A 16,956-nucleotide genomic window follows, 5' to 3' on the forward strand; every position below is an offset into this window, starting at 1 on the left:
TTACATTATAATATATCATATGATATATTATCTAAAAATATATATGTAAGTTATATTGCAATATATGGGACAATACTGCAATTATTGCCGTTTCCATATACTGAATAAACACATATTATATATACTATTTAATATATTGTTGTGTATATTGAAATATATCCCACATTATTCACTGGAAGATGCATTGTTTGTATTTGTGTGTGTTTATATATATATATATATATATATATATATATATATATATATATATATATATATATATATATATATATATATATATATATATATATATATATATATATATATATATATATATACAGTTGAAGTCAGAATTATTAGCCCCCCTGTTTGTTTTTGGTCCCCAATTTCTGTTTAACGGAGAGATTTTTTTTCAAGACACTTTTATGCAGCTTAAAGTGACATTTAAAGGTTTAATTAGGTTAATTAGGTTAACTAGGCAGGTTAGGGTAATTAGGCAATTTATTGTATAACGATGGTTTGTTCTGTAGACTATCGAAAAAATATATAGCTGAAAGGGGCTAATAATATTGACATTAAAAATTGTTTTTAAAAAATTTAAAACTGCTTTTATTCTAGCCAAAATAAAACAAATAAGACTTTCTCCAGAAGAAAAAATATTATCAGACATACTGTGAAAATTTCCTTGCTCTGTTAAACATCATTTGGGAAATATTTAAAAAAGAAAACATTCTTAAAAAAACATTCTTTAAAAAAGAAAAAAATCAAAGGGGGGTTACTAATTCTTACTTCAACTGTAGTTCTATACGGTCTATCCATATGGCTATATAATGTATAATATAATGAATGTCATGCAAAAATCTGATTCAAACTATTGTTAATCAACCTCTCTGTAAAGCTATGCATGAGCTTGCTTAACTCATAAAAATACATGCAATAATGTAATACACTTTTGTTTGTATATCAATGTATTTTAATCAATGTATATAAATCAATATATAGCAATAGGATGTCCATCGATATATAGCTATATATTTTCAAATATATGAGGAAGTTTCCGATACATTGGAATATATTTTCTAATGTATTGCAATATAAATTCTGGTATATTGCAATATATTTTTGTTCTGTAAGGGCATAGAAGAAGCGTTTTTTGTCCCTCAAATGAACTTTTGTTAAAGGTAAGCCATTTTGTTTAAGTGTAAAGAACATTTTACAGATCCTTTTCCACTTCAATGGATGCTCGTGATGGGATCACTGATGCGTTTAAGAGTAAAAATACAAAAGATGTAATAAAGTGATGTTTTGCTGTAAAGCAAGTCATACTTACTGGAAATAGTACAAAATATAATCAGCCATTGAAGGGGCCTGGAACGTCTGTGGAGGGAAATTTGATATTAATTTACTGTAGATTTGTAAGTGATCAAGAGCAGTTTTCGAAGTTTTAGAAAATAAATAACATTTTCAGTTTCTGAACTTAAACACCATTTTTTAAAATGTGTGGTATGATGCAAGAATTTGTAATTGAACTCTTTTAATTAAAAAATGGGAACTAATTTAGTTTTCTGCTAATGAATTTTAAACAATTGGTGTCACTGATTCGCCATATTTGATACTGATACTAATATTATGCATCAAAAACAGTCAAACTAAAATATCTGTAGTAAAGTACAGTCAGTGGTTTAATCATCATGAGACTGTAAAATGAAAGCAAAACATCTCTTCGAGAAGAATATCTTCATATGATATTCAATATATGAATATTGACGTAAACATTAATACTATAATATGACTTAAAATATTATGTGTAGACACTGCCAAGTCAAAATAAGTGTAGTATCACCCACGTTTTTAAACATTCAGATGACAACTATATGGAAAAACTCATATCACACATAAAACATAAAATTATGTTTCTTAATATTATATAGAAATATCATTTATGTCGCAATATTGTTTCAATCTTAACTTTAAGTATTACCAATTGTCTCGACCTTGTACTGTCTTTAAATGGCAACTATCGAATTAATATTACTACTATTAAAAATTTATTTCTCCAGTAATATTTCATTTTAACTTGAACACATGAATTAGTCTCTTGTGACCTTTTGTGTAAAAAATAAATAAACGAAACGAAAAAAAGATAATTTAACGTCTATAGCGAAATATAATTAACCCTCATACTTAAGAACTCTATCAATTTACACCAAAACTTGCTTAACATAATCCATATGCAATATTCCCACACCTACAGTCACTTATGTTTTTCAAATAAACCTTACGTTGTATAAAGTAACATGATGTGGTATATCTTTGTGTTAGGGTTTTTTTTTTTTAGTAATGTCATACTCACAGTTGTAGTCTGTCATCAGCCCAAAACAGAAGTCAGCCTGAGTGTTTCTGACTGTACGTGCCTGTAACCCCTGCTGTGGACTTTGAGCTCTTTCGGTCAGCAGTGCAGCTCATCATCATCCGGGGCGGCTTTGTAAACACAAGGGTTTGAACCATTCACAACGCACAGTGACTGACGGTTCATTTCAATTCCCGAATCTGAATTGTTGTCAAATAGTACTTAAAATGGCTGGTTTAAATTAATAAACAGTGTTGTATTGAAGTAAATTGTGTTACTGGATTTAAAATGTAATTTGTTTTGAGTTTTCGGAGTTGTGAGAGACAAATTTACAATTCTGAACAAATCTGAATTGCTTGAGACACACAGACAAAATCTTTCTTAAAACTGTGTAATTCTTCCATTTACCGCTTCCATTTAGGCCCTGGATAAGCAGATGAAGATGTTGATGAGGTTTATTGGCTTTCTCAGTTCAGGCTTTATCATAATCCCGTTATATCTCACCATTTTATCTCAGATTAATAAAATGAGCAAACTGTCCATTTTAGTCGATGGAGATGGTTAGGTTTCCTCACTGTTTTTATTGCGATACTAAGTTAATCTACAAATTCGAGATCCTAACAAAAAAGGTTGGGATTTTGAGATCAAGAGTTATCTTTTTTTTTTCAGAAGCTTTCACTGTTCTAATGGAAATGTGTATAATCACAAATCTCTAATATTACTCATAAAATTCCTTCATGTTGGAAAGACACTTGTTTTATCAGATTTTAGAAAACTAGTAACACAGGCTCTCCAGTGTTCAACATTGCATGTTGTTTATTTCTTTAGAAATGCCGTTGTTTTTTTATGATTCAAACACTACAGGAACATAAGTTTAGATCTCCAAGACACAAGATGCACGTCCTTTAAATAAAAAATATCATTAAATGTTGTTTAAAATATATGATACAGGTTTCATTATGGTTTATAGATATAGTCAATAGTATATACACTACAAAATGTTTTCTTACATTTTTTTGTCTTCTTTTTAGTACAAATATCTAAAAATTATATCAAGATGCATTTTTTAGACAAGCAAAACAGTCTTGTTTTCAGAAATAATATACTAATATCACGTGAGTTTTTCCCTTAAAACAAGCTAAATAATCTTGTTTTTCCCTTTGACATAAGATTCTTTTGCTTGTTTTCAAATAAAAATCAATTTTTGCCACATTATTTCTGAAAACAAGACAATATATTTTGTTTGTCTAAAAAATTATTCTTGATTTAAGAATTTTTAGATATTTGGACTAGAAACAAGACAAAAGATTGAAGAAAATCATTTTTTGCAGTGTATAGGTAATATATGTTCAAATACATGCACATATTTGTAATTCTAGTTGAAAAAAAGGCAATTTCTGCAATTATCTTGACATGTATGATAATATGAATTAGAATGTCACGTTTATAACTAACATGTATTTCCATTTTTCAGATTTCTATTTTGTGTTTCCATCAGTTTGGTCCTGTGGATTCCTCCACATCACAGTGAGGTTTTCATTAGTCAAACATGTTGGAAAGAACCTTCTGTCAGTGTAAATCCAGGCCTGACATTGGTCTGCTGTGATTGGACTTTCTTGCATACAGAAATGTCAAATATGCAAACATTGTCTGCAAAAGTGGTACATGGAAAATAGAAACCATATCTGATCAAATAAAATAATCTATACATCTATAATATAGTCCAGTTGGGTCATCTTCTGTAGTAACTGATGTCATGAGTAATGTAACAGTTTTTTATTAAAGCGCTTGTATCAGTTGATAATAACATCATGTTAATTAAATAAATACTAAGTGATTTAAAATGTAATGTGTGAGTTGCAGTTTGAAATGAGATGAATTTGGTGTTCAGTTGTGTTATATTGAAAATGGGATTTTAGTTCAATGAACACAGTATCTTTGACGTGTGTATTGTATCCAAGCATTTGAAAACAGTTAAGTATTTTTGTAAAAATGTGCAATTCTGTCAACAGTTGTGAATTTTGTCTAGAGTTTTGAAAATTGACCTCAGGGTTCTGAAATGTGGTAAAACGATTGTGTAAAAAAAAAACTGTATTATGCTCAGTTTTTGTCAATATTTATGGCATTGTCTGTAACCAGCCTGCTTTATGCAAGCGTAAGTGAAATAATAATGTTGAAAAACAGCCATTGAATGGGTCAATTTGAGTTTTTTTTCAGCATTTTTAGGAACATCTAGTTTTGTGTCCAACAGAAGAAATTCATTAAAGTTTAGAACCACTTAAGTAAATTACGATATTTTATTTGAAGCTCTAAATTAGGTCAAGGATATTTTTAGTTCAGTAATTCTACACTTTAGTTTTCTTATCGTTGACCTCTGTCTTAAACCTTTTATTGGGTGAGGATCCATATATGGTAGCTTCATGTAAAATTTAAGCCATGAAAGTTCAAAAGCCTCGTAATAACCCCCAGTAAACCTTTCCCAATGAGCGCTCCATAAAGAGCTACAGAATTACAGTCAATAGGACAATCAAATGTGCAAGTGCATTATTATGAACCTTTTTTATTCCGGAAGCAAAGAAAACAGATCAAACTATTTATTTTGAATACATTTGCTGGATTACAATAAAGTAACTTGACACGAAAAAAAAAATGCAGATTACAGAGTGTAACGTTTACTTCCAGAGTTTCTTGATGGACATGTTTTTCTCACTGTCTTTCTGCATCACCTGTGAACATACATACAGATTAGAGACATCCGTTTTTCCCCCAATATTAGGATTGGAAGGTGATAATAGAATATTTGCATTAATAATGCAAGTAAAACAAGAAATATTTTCCATACCTTTGCTACTGCCATTTCAAAGTCCTCCTGGGTAACGTGGACCCTCCTTTCTCTCAGGGCGTACATCCCTGCCTCTGTGCAGACACCCTGTCAGACACACACACAGTTAAACACTCTCACATTGATGCAGCACCACTACTGATGTGAAGCCTGTAAATGAGTGTAAATGAAAGCAGCGGCGCAGGTTAAATCATGCCCTCACCTTGACTTCAGCTCCAGACGCTCCGGGCATCAGCTCTGCAATCTTGCGCAGGTTAATTCCACGTGTCAGATTCATCTTACGCGAGTGGATTTTCAAAATGTCCAAGCGGGCCTGTAGAGAACAACAGAACATAAAGGGATCACACTTTCAGTCAACATGTATAGACGTCAGAAGTATTAGTTTTTCAGTATCAAGATGAAGCAGAAAATTCTAAATATTTAACAACTCATTTTCACCTCTTCATTGGGAGGAGGGAATTCGATCTTCCTGTCAATGCGGCCTGGTCGAAGAAGTGCAGAGTCGAGAATGTCAATACGGTTTGTTGCCATGATAACCTGAGGGAAAGAAGAAAATATTTACTAAAAAAATAAAAATACAGCTGAAGCCAAGCACAGAAATAACACCAACGTGAGCTTGAGTTGTTTTATTTGATCACGTGGGATGTTTGTAATGGCAGTAGGACAAAATTAAATGCTTTAAAATAATGAAATTACTAAAAAATATGTTATTTCAATTTTTTTACTTTCCAATTTTTATTAACAACACATGATCATAACCAAAAGATAATCTACTGTTATTATTACTATCATTCAAAATGAAATTATAATACTAATATAAATCTATCTTTAAAGGCTAATCGTTCCTATTTAAAATTAAAATTAAAATACAGAGCTTTAAAATTGGTGTAAAAGTTAAGGGAACCCCTGAAGCTTCTCTTTCACAAACAAGGTTATCTCAATAAATTGAATATATTTTATCTAGTGAGTAATGCACTAAAAGAATATATAAGAATAATCTTAAAAGAATATATTTACATGTTAAATTATTTACATATGTCATGCTTGTGTAAGAAAATAAGGAAAGAACATTAAATATGGAAAAAAATAACATGCATGAGCACATATTAAGGGCTTTTGACTAGTGACTAGTGTAAACTTGTTACTTTTCTTCCGGAATAAAAAAAAGATTCATAATAATGCACTTGCACATTTGATTGTCCCATTGGCCTCTATTGTAATTGTGTAGCTCACATTTTAGCTCTATATAGAGCACTCATTGGGGGAAAACCCTGGAGTTCACTTTCATGGCTTTAATTTATGGTAATTAAGTTACCATATATGGTTCCTCAAGCAATAAAGGGTTTAAGAAAAAATCATTTCTTATAAATTATTAATTTTTTTTTTGACAGAATGGTCAACCATAAGAAAATTGCTGAACTAAAAAGAAACTTGACCTAAATTAGATCTTCACACAAAATTCTTAATTTACTTAAGTGGTTTTAAACGTTGCTGATTTTTATTTTTTTTTGTTGAACACAAAATGAGAAATTCGGCAAAATGTTGGAAAAGGCTGAAATTTACCCAAAGTAGGAACAAAAGCCATTATGGATTATAATTACACACACTTTCCATAGATTGGAACTGAGGAATATTCTGGCAGAAAATAAAAACTAACAAAGATAACTGAACTCAGAATTCTCACCTTTATTTATTGGTAGGCTATCTCCAAATTCATTAACATAGTATTAAAAGAACAATTGTGAAAAAACCTAACCATCTCCATGGTCTAAAATGTGCACGCTTTATTAATCTGAGAATAAAATGAGATTAAAACTGGAGATTGTGATGAAATAAAGTCAGAACTATGAGAAACCTCAACATCATCTTCAACTGCTTATCCAGAGCCTGCATTAGCTAAATGGAAGATTTACACAGTTCTAAGAAAGATTTGTCTTGTCTCGTTATTCAGATTTTTTTCACAATTGTGAATTCATATCAACTATCAACTGTAAAAAGGCTGATAAAATGACTAAATATACAATGAATACTGGAAATCTAATAATTACTGCTATAACACAGTATTCGGTTCAACCCCTCAATTAAGAAAGACTAAATTTTCATTTTTAGGTAAACTATCCCTTTTTTTATTATTATTTTTTAGGGGTTTTTCACCTTTATTATGATAGGACAGTAGAGATTTCAGACAGGAAAGCATTTGGAGCATAAAGAGGGGAAGGATCGGCAAAGGACCTTGAGCCGGGAATCGAACTCGGGTCGCCGTGAGTACGTCGGTGCTATATGTCGAAGCACAGGGGCGCTGCAGGCCGCCATGGGCCTTCTGACAAGTTATCGCGGATGAAAGTGAAGTGCGGGGTGGGTGTGTGTGTGGGGGGGGGGGGGGGGGGGGGGGGGGGTTGGGGTGAGTTGATCGCGGTTGAAAGTGAAGAGTGAAGGGTGGGGGGGGGGAGGGGTTTGTGGATGAAAATGAAAGAGGGTGGAGGGAGGGTTGAGGAGCAGGTCTGGGGGCCTCCTAAATGTATGGGTCCTTAGAATCGTCTTAACTCGTCCTAACTTAAAGTTTCCACATCATTTTCTGACTCAACTGGTTCTAATCTTTCACAAATTTCTTCCTTCTGTGAACACAAAACAAGATATTTTAAAGAATGTTGAAAAATGCAGCCACTGACATCCATAGAAAAAATAAAAAATATTATGGAAGTCAATGGCTGTTATTTATATTCTTGAGTAAATCTTCCTTTATGTTCAACAGAAGAAAGAAACTCAAACAGGTTTGGAGTAAGTGAACGAGGAGTAAAAGATGACAAAATGTTTTGGGGTGAACTATCCCTTTATTATTTTTTTCTCTCAGCAAAGGGTTGACGTTTGGATCAGCACAGGATACAAATGTTTTGCTCTCACCTTGATGTTCTTGGTGGCCTCGAAGCCATCCAGCTGGTTGAGGAGCTCCAGCATGGTCCTCTGCACTTCACTGTCTCCTCCTGATCCTCCCTCCAGACGAGACGAGCCGATGGAGTCGATCTCATCCATGAAGATGATGGAGGGCGCATGTTCCCTGGCCATGACGAACAGCTCGCGCACCATACGAGCTCCTGCAATCAACATGAAGAGTCAGAATACAGCAATCAATCCTACTCTGCAAACCAGAGAGATGTTCTTTACATTTTTCACAGAGACAAAATCTCTCCTCAGAGCTGACGAATGACTTTTTTTAGAAAGAGATAGCGCTCAATTAAGAAGCTAAATTTAAAGGGTTAGTTCAGCCAAAAAGTCTGTTAACGTCGACTCATCCTTCTCTTGTGACAAAGCTGTTTAAGTTTCTTAATGCAGAGGTTTCTGAAGAAAGCTGGAAACTGCTGAACATTGATTTTCCACTAAGGAAATCAATGGCTTCTGGTTTCAAACATTCTTTAAAATATCTTCCTTTCTGCTCAACAAAAGAAAGAAACTCGTAAAGGATTAGAACTTGGATACGAGTAAAGAGTGAGTAAATGGTGATATATGGATGTGCTATCCCTCTAAAAAGGTTTTTATGGTTTCTCCTGGTTAAAAAAGTGATTTGATGTAGACTAATCTATTCACTTTATGCTTTAGACTTGTAAAACATCTGTATTTCAAACAATTGCGGGCTGCTCTAATGATGTAATTGATTATATGCTTCGTCTTTAAATAATTAACAAATACATTCATAAATTGGATGTCCACATTTGGCTGAAGCCATGGATTACATGTAATAACGGAAAGAAAACTGCTCAGTTTCTAGCAGAGATTGATTGTTATAAGACCTCAGTGTAAAGAACCCAGTATACTTCATAAATAATACCTTTTTGTTCTTTGTTTGAAGGCAAAAATAAGAATTTGACAGGATTTACTGCTCCTTTAAAAGAAAAGAACTAATATATGGAATTACTTATTTGCAATAAATTCAGCAAATGAAATGGATAGCTCACTCAATAACTAACCCACAAAATCAGTTTTGAAAAAAAGAAAAAATGTATGTTGTTGCAAACTGGTAGCCATTGACTTCCACAGTATTTTTTCTCCTTACTATAGATGTCAATTAAGGCAGTAATTACACCAGTTCTCGTTCCGGTGAGTGGTTTTTGAAAAAAAAAAAGAAATGCAAATGTTTGTAACCACTTGCGAGTGAATAAATTTTAATGTTTGGGTGAACCATCTCTTTAAGCAGAGTTTTTCAAAAACTTCCTAAAAACTTTTTTTACTTCTAATAAAGTGAATAATTCAGCTTAGGAATGTAACTTTCTATAAAACATGAAGATTTTTCTTGGCCCCTTAATTTCTTTAATGTGCTCCTAACTTTCAGTAGGCGAGTGAGCCAAATCCTGTTCGTTTGTTTGTTTTTAATGCCATGCTAGCTTCTATGGACATTTTTTCATGATAAGAAAAAGTATACTGGAATTAAAGATTATATCATCTTAAAAACTGTTGATTTAAATTCAGTTTTAATGTTAAAAATTGCTTAAAAGAATGAACTGAAAAAAATCCATTCCTCACAGTTTTAAAACCAACACAATCCAATAGAACATGCTTCATAGGGCCAGGACACAACAAGCCAATGGTTGGCCATCAGTCTGGCTAGTTGGTTTGGTGTGATTCCACATGTCATCTCTCATCGGGTTAACACTGGATCACGTTGGACCATTTAAGCATGTCGAATCGGTGTCAGCTGAAGAGAGCACTCTGACTGGTTATTCAGCAACGAATCAGAGCGTGAATGTGATGTAGTGAAGTGACGAGGCAAGTAACCAAATCAACTCAAGAGGCGGCTACAATTTTGCTATATTTCTTAAATATCTGCAAACGATATGGACTATTAGACATATTTGCATGAGTGAATTCCTCCGTTGGTGAGTGAGAGTTACAGTGATAATGGTCCTAAATTCTGCTTTGTTTATGCTTTGCACATAGGAAGATCTTGTTTCCGATTGGGAGCAAGAAAACAAACTACTGGCACCTACTATGTGGAAAACACGTTCTTTCATTTCAGTTGGCGCAGGTCTGCAGTAGGTATGGGACGATAAACGGTTTCAAGGTTTACCACGGTTTGGAAAAGTCAAGGTTTTAAAACTGCCAAAAATGTTCTGTTATACCGTTCCTAAGGTATATGTAAGGTTTTGTTTTTTATTGTTTGGTTTTATTTTTATTTTTCTATGTGTTGTCATTTATTTATTTTAATTATTTAGCCTGACATGTTTACTGTCCCAAAATATTTTAAATTTTTTCTAAAATAAAATGTGTTTATGATAAAAAAAAGTGTTGTTTTTTTACCTAGACGTTTAAAAATAACTTATTTTAGAGAAGTAATCTAAATACCATTATACCGTAAAACCGTGATATTTTTATCCAAGGTTATCATACCGTCAGAAACTTATACCGGCCCATGCCTAGTCTGCAGCTGGATATTATTGATAGATTGAGGTGTTGGTTATCGTTGGTGCCTGTTTGACTTGATAGTTAAAGTGCTTTCACAAATATAGCATCTAGGAGGATCTTCTACAAGTATTAAAAATTGTGTATAATGCCGGAGTGACTAATTCTACATAATCTGATCCCACTCGTTGGAGAATTTATAAAAGCTTCTTTTACCAACCTTAGAACTAATTTCATGAAGTGTGTTTTCTGTGTGTAGATCTTATTCACTTAGCCATTTGTTTTGAATTTATGCACAATTTGCTGGCTTTAGAGTCAAAGGAGGTACTGGACAAATTTTTGGGGTTTGTCAATAATGCTTTTACAGCAGAGACTGCTTCCTCATTTCCTTTGATTCCACAGCATCCAGCCAAATCCAGTTATGCAGGTTTGCAAAAAAAGAAAATAAATAAATCTGGGAGTCCACAAACCTTCTCCAATGAATTTCTGCACCAGCTCTGATCCAGACACCCGAATGAAGGTGCAATCGGTGTGATGAGCCACGGCTCTGGCTAACAGTGTCTTTCCTGTGCCAGGAGGTCCATACAGCAGCACACCCTACAGAAAACACAGTCAAAAACATGACCAAGCATATCTGGCTGACCTATTGACCTTCTTACATGACATAATTATCCAGATAAGAATGTGCAGTGCCGTCACTTGCCTTGGGTTGTGCAATTCCAAGAGCTTCAAATAATTCTGGGTGTTTGACTGGAAGTTCAATCACTTCTTTAATCTCCTTGATCTGTTTGTCCAGCCCTCCTATCATCTCGTACGTCGAATCTGGCACCTTCTCCACCATCATCAGGGAGACCAGGGGGTCCACCTTGTTCGGCAGGATTTTGTGAAGTGTGTAGCTGTCATTTCGAAGTGCTACACGGCAATTTGGGGTTACCTGGTGGAAAGGAGGATTTAATTAAAAAAATTTAAGTACAAGTAATTATAAAAGAAGTTATGATCCACTGCCTGAAAGCTATTTTGTGTATTACTTAAAACTATTACAATTTTAATAAAATTTAATCCAATAAAAAGAAAAATCGAACTAACAAAGTTATAAAACTTTGAAATAAAGTTATTAAATAATTAAAATGTATAAAAAAAAAAAAAAAAAAATCACATTTAAAAAAAATAAAATACAAAACCCATTAATGTACTAAAAATATTAATATGAAAGCTGAACATTTACATTAGATATGATTTAAAATACTATTTAAAGGTACAGTAAAATAAAAACTGAAGGTATCATTATGAGGTGGAATTGCTAGAACATAGATTTTCAATGTTTTTATGTAACTAGACAAGCTTTATAAATGTTTGTACCAGAAAATAGATTACATTAAATATATTATTACTATATTATATATTAACATGGATGTTTTAAGCTTTTTCACCAATATTATATGTAGTTTGTTCTTAAATACATGGAGACTTAGTGATCATAAGAAACTTCCAAAAATATTCAAAACGTATGCGTTTAGGTTTAGCAATTTCCAATGTGATGATCTGCTTAAATAGAATCCAGTCTGTGTTCATTCAAGAGTCTTTTTTTACTGCTACTTAAATTTGCAGCCAAAACTTCTCATTGAAGAACTGTTATAAATTCAGACTGTGTTGTTTGTGGCTGTGTTTGCTTAATAAATACACTTTTGTTATGCCAAAATAAAACTTGGCAAATTATTAACAGAAGAAATATTGGTAACACTTTATTTTTATGGTCCATTAGAGTACTAGTAAACTGTCTGCTTAATATCTGCTAATGCTGCTCCTTCAACAGACATTTGACTGACTATAGGAAACTTTGCAAGTACATGTCAACTTACACTAACTCTAACGTAACAGTCTACATAAAATCTAATGAGAATCAGTTGGCATGTAGATGGAATGTAACTTAAATTCAACAAATGGATTATCAAACTAAAGTGTGATCAAAATAATAGAAATTTCACAACTATATCTGAAGTTAAACATGCAATAATCTTCAATAAATATTAAAATATTAATACGCATATCAAAAACACTTACATCATTAATATCAATGTTCTTGTCCACATCCACTACAAACTTCCCTTCTGGATGCACCTAAAAACAAGAATAAATATCCAATTGAAAAACAGCACTGCAGTCTCACCACTGATATATTTATCAGGAAATAAATGTCTGTCAAACCTTGACCAGCACTTTCTTCTTGTCCATGGCTCTCACCACCTCTCCCACATAAGAGCCCTGTTCCTGCAGCAGCTGAAGCTCCTCACGCAGGAGACGCACTGAAACAAAACACTCTCTGTCAAGTCACCCGGCTGACATTCATAGCATAGGCTATTCAGATATACATTTAAACATCTTAAAATGATATTCATCCAAATGTGGGTCAAAAGAGTTTTACCCTTGGCATTTAGCTCATTCCTTTGAGCCTGTAGGCGTCTGAGATTTTGGCTTTTCTCATTTACTGTCAACTGAGTAAAAAGAGAAGCTCATTTAGACAATGTAAAAACAGACAGAATAGCTCTTTTCTGACAAAGAACTGAGTTTAAAGGGTCAGTTTACAACATACTAATTTTTAAAACAGAAATTATGGTCTTTGGTGATACATTAAATGTAAGTCAACTCTAATGTTTCCTATGCATGGGATGATAACCGTTTTCAAGGTATACCGTGGTTTTTGAAAAGTAAAGGTTTTAAAACCGCCCAAATTTTCTGTTATACTGTTCCTATGGTATGTGAAAGATTTTTTATTTACATTTTTTAATAGTTTAAGACAATATTATCTCCAGCAGAAAAGATCTCCAATGATGCCATTTTAAATTGTAAAAAAATCTGTTTTTTTAAAACTAAGGAAGACAGAAGAAGTCAATAATTTATCTAAATTATGTTGCTTGACTGTTTTACTCTAGCAAAATATTTATGATGTTTCTCAAAATAAAATATATTGTGTTCAAAGGGGGGAAAGGTTTTAGTATTTTACCCAGACATTTAAAAAGAACATATTTTTGAGCCGTAATCACAATACAGTGAAACCATGATATTTTTTGCCAAGGTTATCATACCGTCAGAATCTTATATCGACCCACGCCCAACGCATCGTTATATTTCAGAAAACGTGCACTCCAGATTATTGTAAAAACACTCAGGACCGTTTGTAGAGGCTGCAGATTAAAGGTTATAATTTTATATATAATGTTCTTGCAAAATGGCATTTTCCTTCAAAAGAACTCAGTGTTTTTTGCACTAATTATGACTAATTGTTATCTTGCATTTACTGAATGAGAAATAGAGTTTCAGCTAAAATCTCCTTTAATTTCTGAGGATGAGAAAATTTTATTTACTTTTCTAAATAAATCGTTAACATTTTTACATCTTTAAATATGCAATTGTACTGTAATTTTATCTTAAAAGTATCCTTTAAAAAACACTTGCAGATAAAATTATTTGAAAGAAACAAAACTATTTTAAATGGAACTTTAATGTACTTCTTAACATTCTTATAAATAATAAAAGAGCAATTTGTAAAGTCAAATTAAAAGTTTTACTTAAAAGTACATTTAAAATGATTGTTTTCCTGATCATTTATTGCGGAAGCACATGTATTTCAACATGTTGTGACTAAAACACAAAAAAAAACACAAAGAACTTGAGTTCAGATGCAAAAACCTCTAAATGCGGTCTAAAATTGCCTCTCTAAAATTTGTGTTTTTCTCAGCCTTCTATGTTAATGTTCAGTTATTTCTCTTTAAAGGCAATGAAATAACCTATTCTTTGCCATAACAGTAAAGTTACTGAAACTGCACACAACAGCCTGAAAAAAATACTAATTTTAGATGAAGATTTCAGACAGCACTTCAATACAATCCAACGAACCAACGAGTCAGGCTATATCACAGTATTTTATGGTTGTGTAATAGCCATGTATACAATTACATGAAGTAGTATGATTAGGGCGGGATGTCATTCTTACCATTCTTAGCATTTCATGTCAAATATAATAGTTAATGCATGCAGAAATATTACAGAGTGCTGTTTATCAGTTAGGAAATTGACAGAAATTACCATCTGATCATTTTTCCATATTTTAATCTTATAATGTTTTGTATTAGGCCAATTGTTTTGTTCATTTCTGCACTGACACCTCGAAAAAAAGATCTAGTCTATAATGCATAATTCTATAGCTAATGCTCTTTTTTTTTGATAGATTGATTGAATAGATAGATTTGTACAACCCTTGACAACTGAAATGAGGCTGTGTAAGAGAAAGAGAAAGTCTCTGGCTAAGAAATAGCTATTAACTTCTTTTTTTATTAAATATTTTGGCAGGGCAAGTAAAAATCTGAACCACAGAAGAAAAAATCCTTAGCGTTGAACCCTGAACTTAACCCCAATAATAATTTGTATCAGCAAAAGTGAAGTGTTTGATTGCTATTCTTACCTGAAGCTCCTCGATTTTAGACAGGTAATACTGTCGGAGACCAGAGCCTCCTTTACTGTCCTCGATGTCCATCTGCAAACATGAATATTAACAATAATATTGATATGCAGTAGGTAGATTAACAGTAAAGTGATTATGCCAGTTGAAGTAAAGCAGTTAATTGTCCTTTAAACGATCTAGTCATCCTGTTGAGAATTAATACATTTCTCTTTGTATTATTTGAGTGTTTAAATTTATTTTCTGGACTTTTCAAAAGCGTTTTTTGATTCCCTCTGTTAAAATCAGTGACATGACCTTTCTGAAGTCCTACCAGAGATTCATGACATTATTACACACAAATGATCTCCACGGCCATTATAAACGCTTTTGTATGTTATAATGAAACTTCATTATTTGACATGTTATATCCAGTCATGCCATGTTATGATCAATCCCAGTCAGTGACACAATGAGACAGCAAACTCTGCTTCATTCGTGTCTTAAAGCCAGACCTTTTATCTTATTTCTAAACGCTACAGTCACCACACAATATATCTCAGGAATTTCTTGTTCTACAGAATAAAACTCAGCTAACATCACTGTTTATGTTAGAAGATTTAAAACAAATATTTCACTTACTTGCTCGATCCCGTCCAGCGCCATCTTGAAAACACAAACTTCCGCCAGTCAATTGCACTTTTCCGGTTTTTTTTCTTCGGGGAATGATAAAGATGGAGGATTCGATGTGTAGCGCCGCTGTCACATTGGAGAGATACTGCATTCACATTTTTTTAAAATATGAACGTTAGTAACAGGGGATGCATAAAACATGTTATATCAGTGTTGAGGAAAGTTACTTTTGAAAGTAATGCACTACAATATTGAGTTACTCCCCCCAAAACGTAACTAGCTGCGTTACTTGGTTACTTTTTATAGTAAGTAATGCGTTACATTACTTTTGAGTTACTTCTGCGTTACTTTTGATTACCTAGCTGAGGCTCGATCTCTTTCAGAACTTGTTTTTTTTTTCTTTCTTTTTTTAAATAGAGGAATTCTACAACTAACAACACACAGTGTAACCTTCATTTAATAAAAACAAAGCACATAAAAAATTATATTTTAGGATAAAAATTTCCGAAAACTTCTTGACCCCAGAGCTATACATGCTAATAAACTAATAAGTAACTTGCGTTACATTTTCAAAAAAGTAACTCAAATATTATTACTTATTTTTTTAAAGTAATGCATTACTTGTAATGCGATACCCCCAACACTATATCCAATATAACATTATGTGACTTAGATATATAATCATGTAGACCATTTCAAGAGGCATTTATAAATTAATGTTAAAACAAATATCACAACATTATGTATCAATATGTGACTCTTTTTGGATTCTGGGAAGCTTTATGAATTAAAAATGTAAAACAGGTAATATGTTGGGACCATTGTTTTTGTTTACATCCCTTAAAATGGTCTATATGAGCATGAAACAACATATAAAATCTTAATACATAAATATGATAAATAACGATAATTGAATGGACTTAATGAATAAACAAATATGTGTAAATAAAGAAAAAATCATAAGTTAATTAAAAGAACAAACTAATAAGTAAAGCATTAAACCACACAAGCAATATGATATAAAATAAGCTAGAAGTATTCCTTCCAATCCTTACAATGATGACTTTTTTTCAGTAGCAAAGTTGTTCTTATTCAAAGACAGGCAGATAAATCCATACAAGATTTTCAAATCATTACAAAATGTCCTAAAATTGTGCATACAATCAATATTATTACCTTTATGAAGATGAAAAAGGCTCTAAAGCATTAACAATTTTAATGCACCAGGTACTACCAAGGTGTAGCAAGGCAAGTATAACAGTACTATCAACCAATTCAGAATTTCTCAGTAAATACAATAGCCAATAATCTAGTGATATCTGCTGA

General features: G+C 32.5%; 1 protein-coding gene across 1 annotated transcript; it reads right to left on the reverse strand.

Annotated features, from left to right (window-relative positions):
- Positions 1-4,863: 4,863 nt before the first annotated feature.
- psmc5 (proteasome 26S subunit, ATPase 5) lies at positions 4,864-15,742 on the reverse strand. Its single transcript, XM_056469924.1, has 12 exons — positions 15,640-15,742; positions 15,022-15,093; positions 12,985-13,054; positions 12,768-12,865; positions 12,624-12,680; positions 11,266-11,496; positions 11,033-11,159; positions 8,073-8,263; positions 5,610-5,708; positions 5,374-5,484; positions 5,172-5,258; positions 4,864-5,055 (listed from the first exon to the last, which is right to left on the reverse strand). Exons 1-12 carry the CDS (start codon positions 15,661-15,663, stop codon positions 5,002-5,004), a joined length of 1,221 nt encoding a protein of 406 aa, XP_056325899.1. The 5' UTR covers positions 15,664-15,742; the 3' UTR covers positions 4,864-5,001.
- Between the last annotated feature and the right edge of the window lie 1,214 nt (positions 15,743-16,956).

Source organism: Danio aesculapii, chromosome 12 (genome assembly GCF_903798145.1).
Source record: "Danio aesculapii chromosome 12, fDanAes4.1, whole genome shotgun sequence".
Classification (NCBI taxonomy): Eukaryota; Metazoa; Chordata; class Actinopteri; order Cypriniformes; family Danionidae; genus Danio; species Danio aesculapii.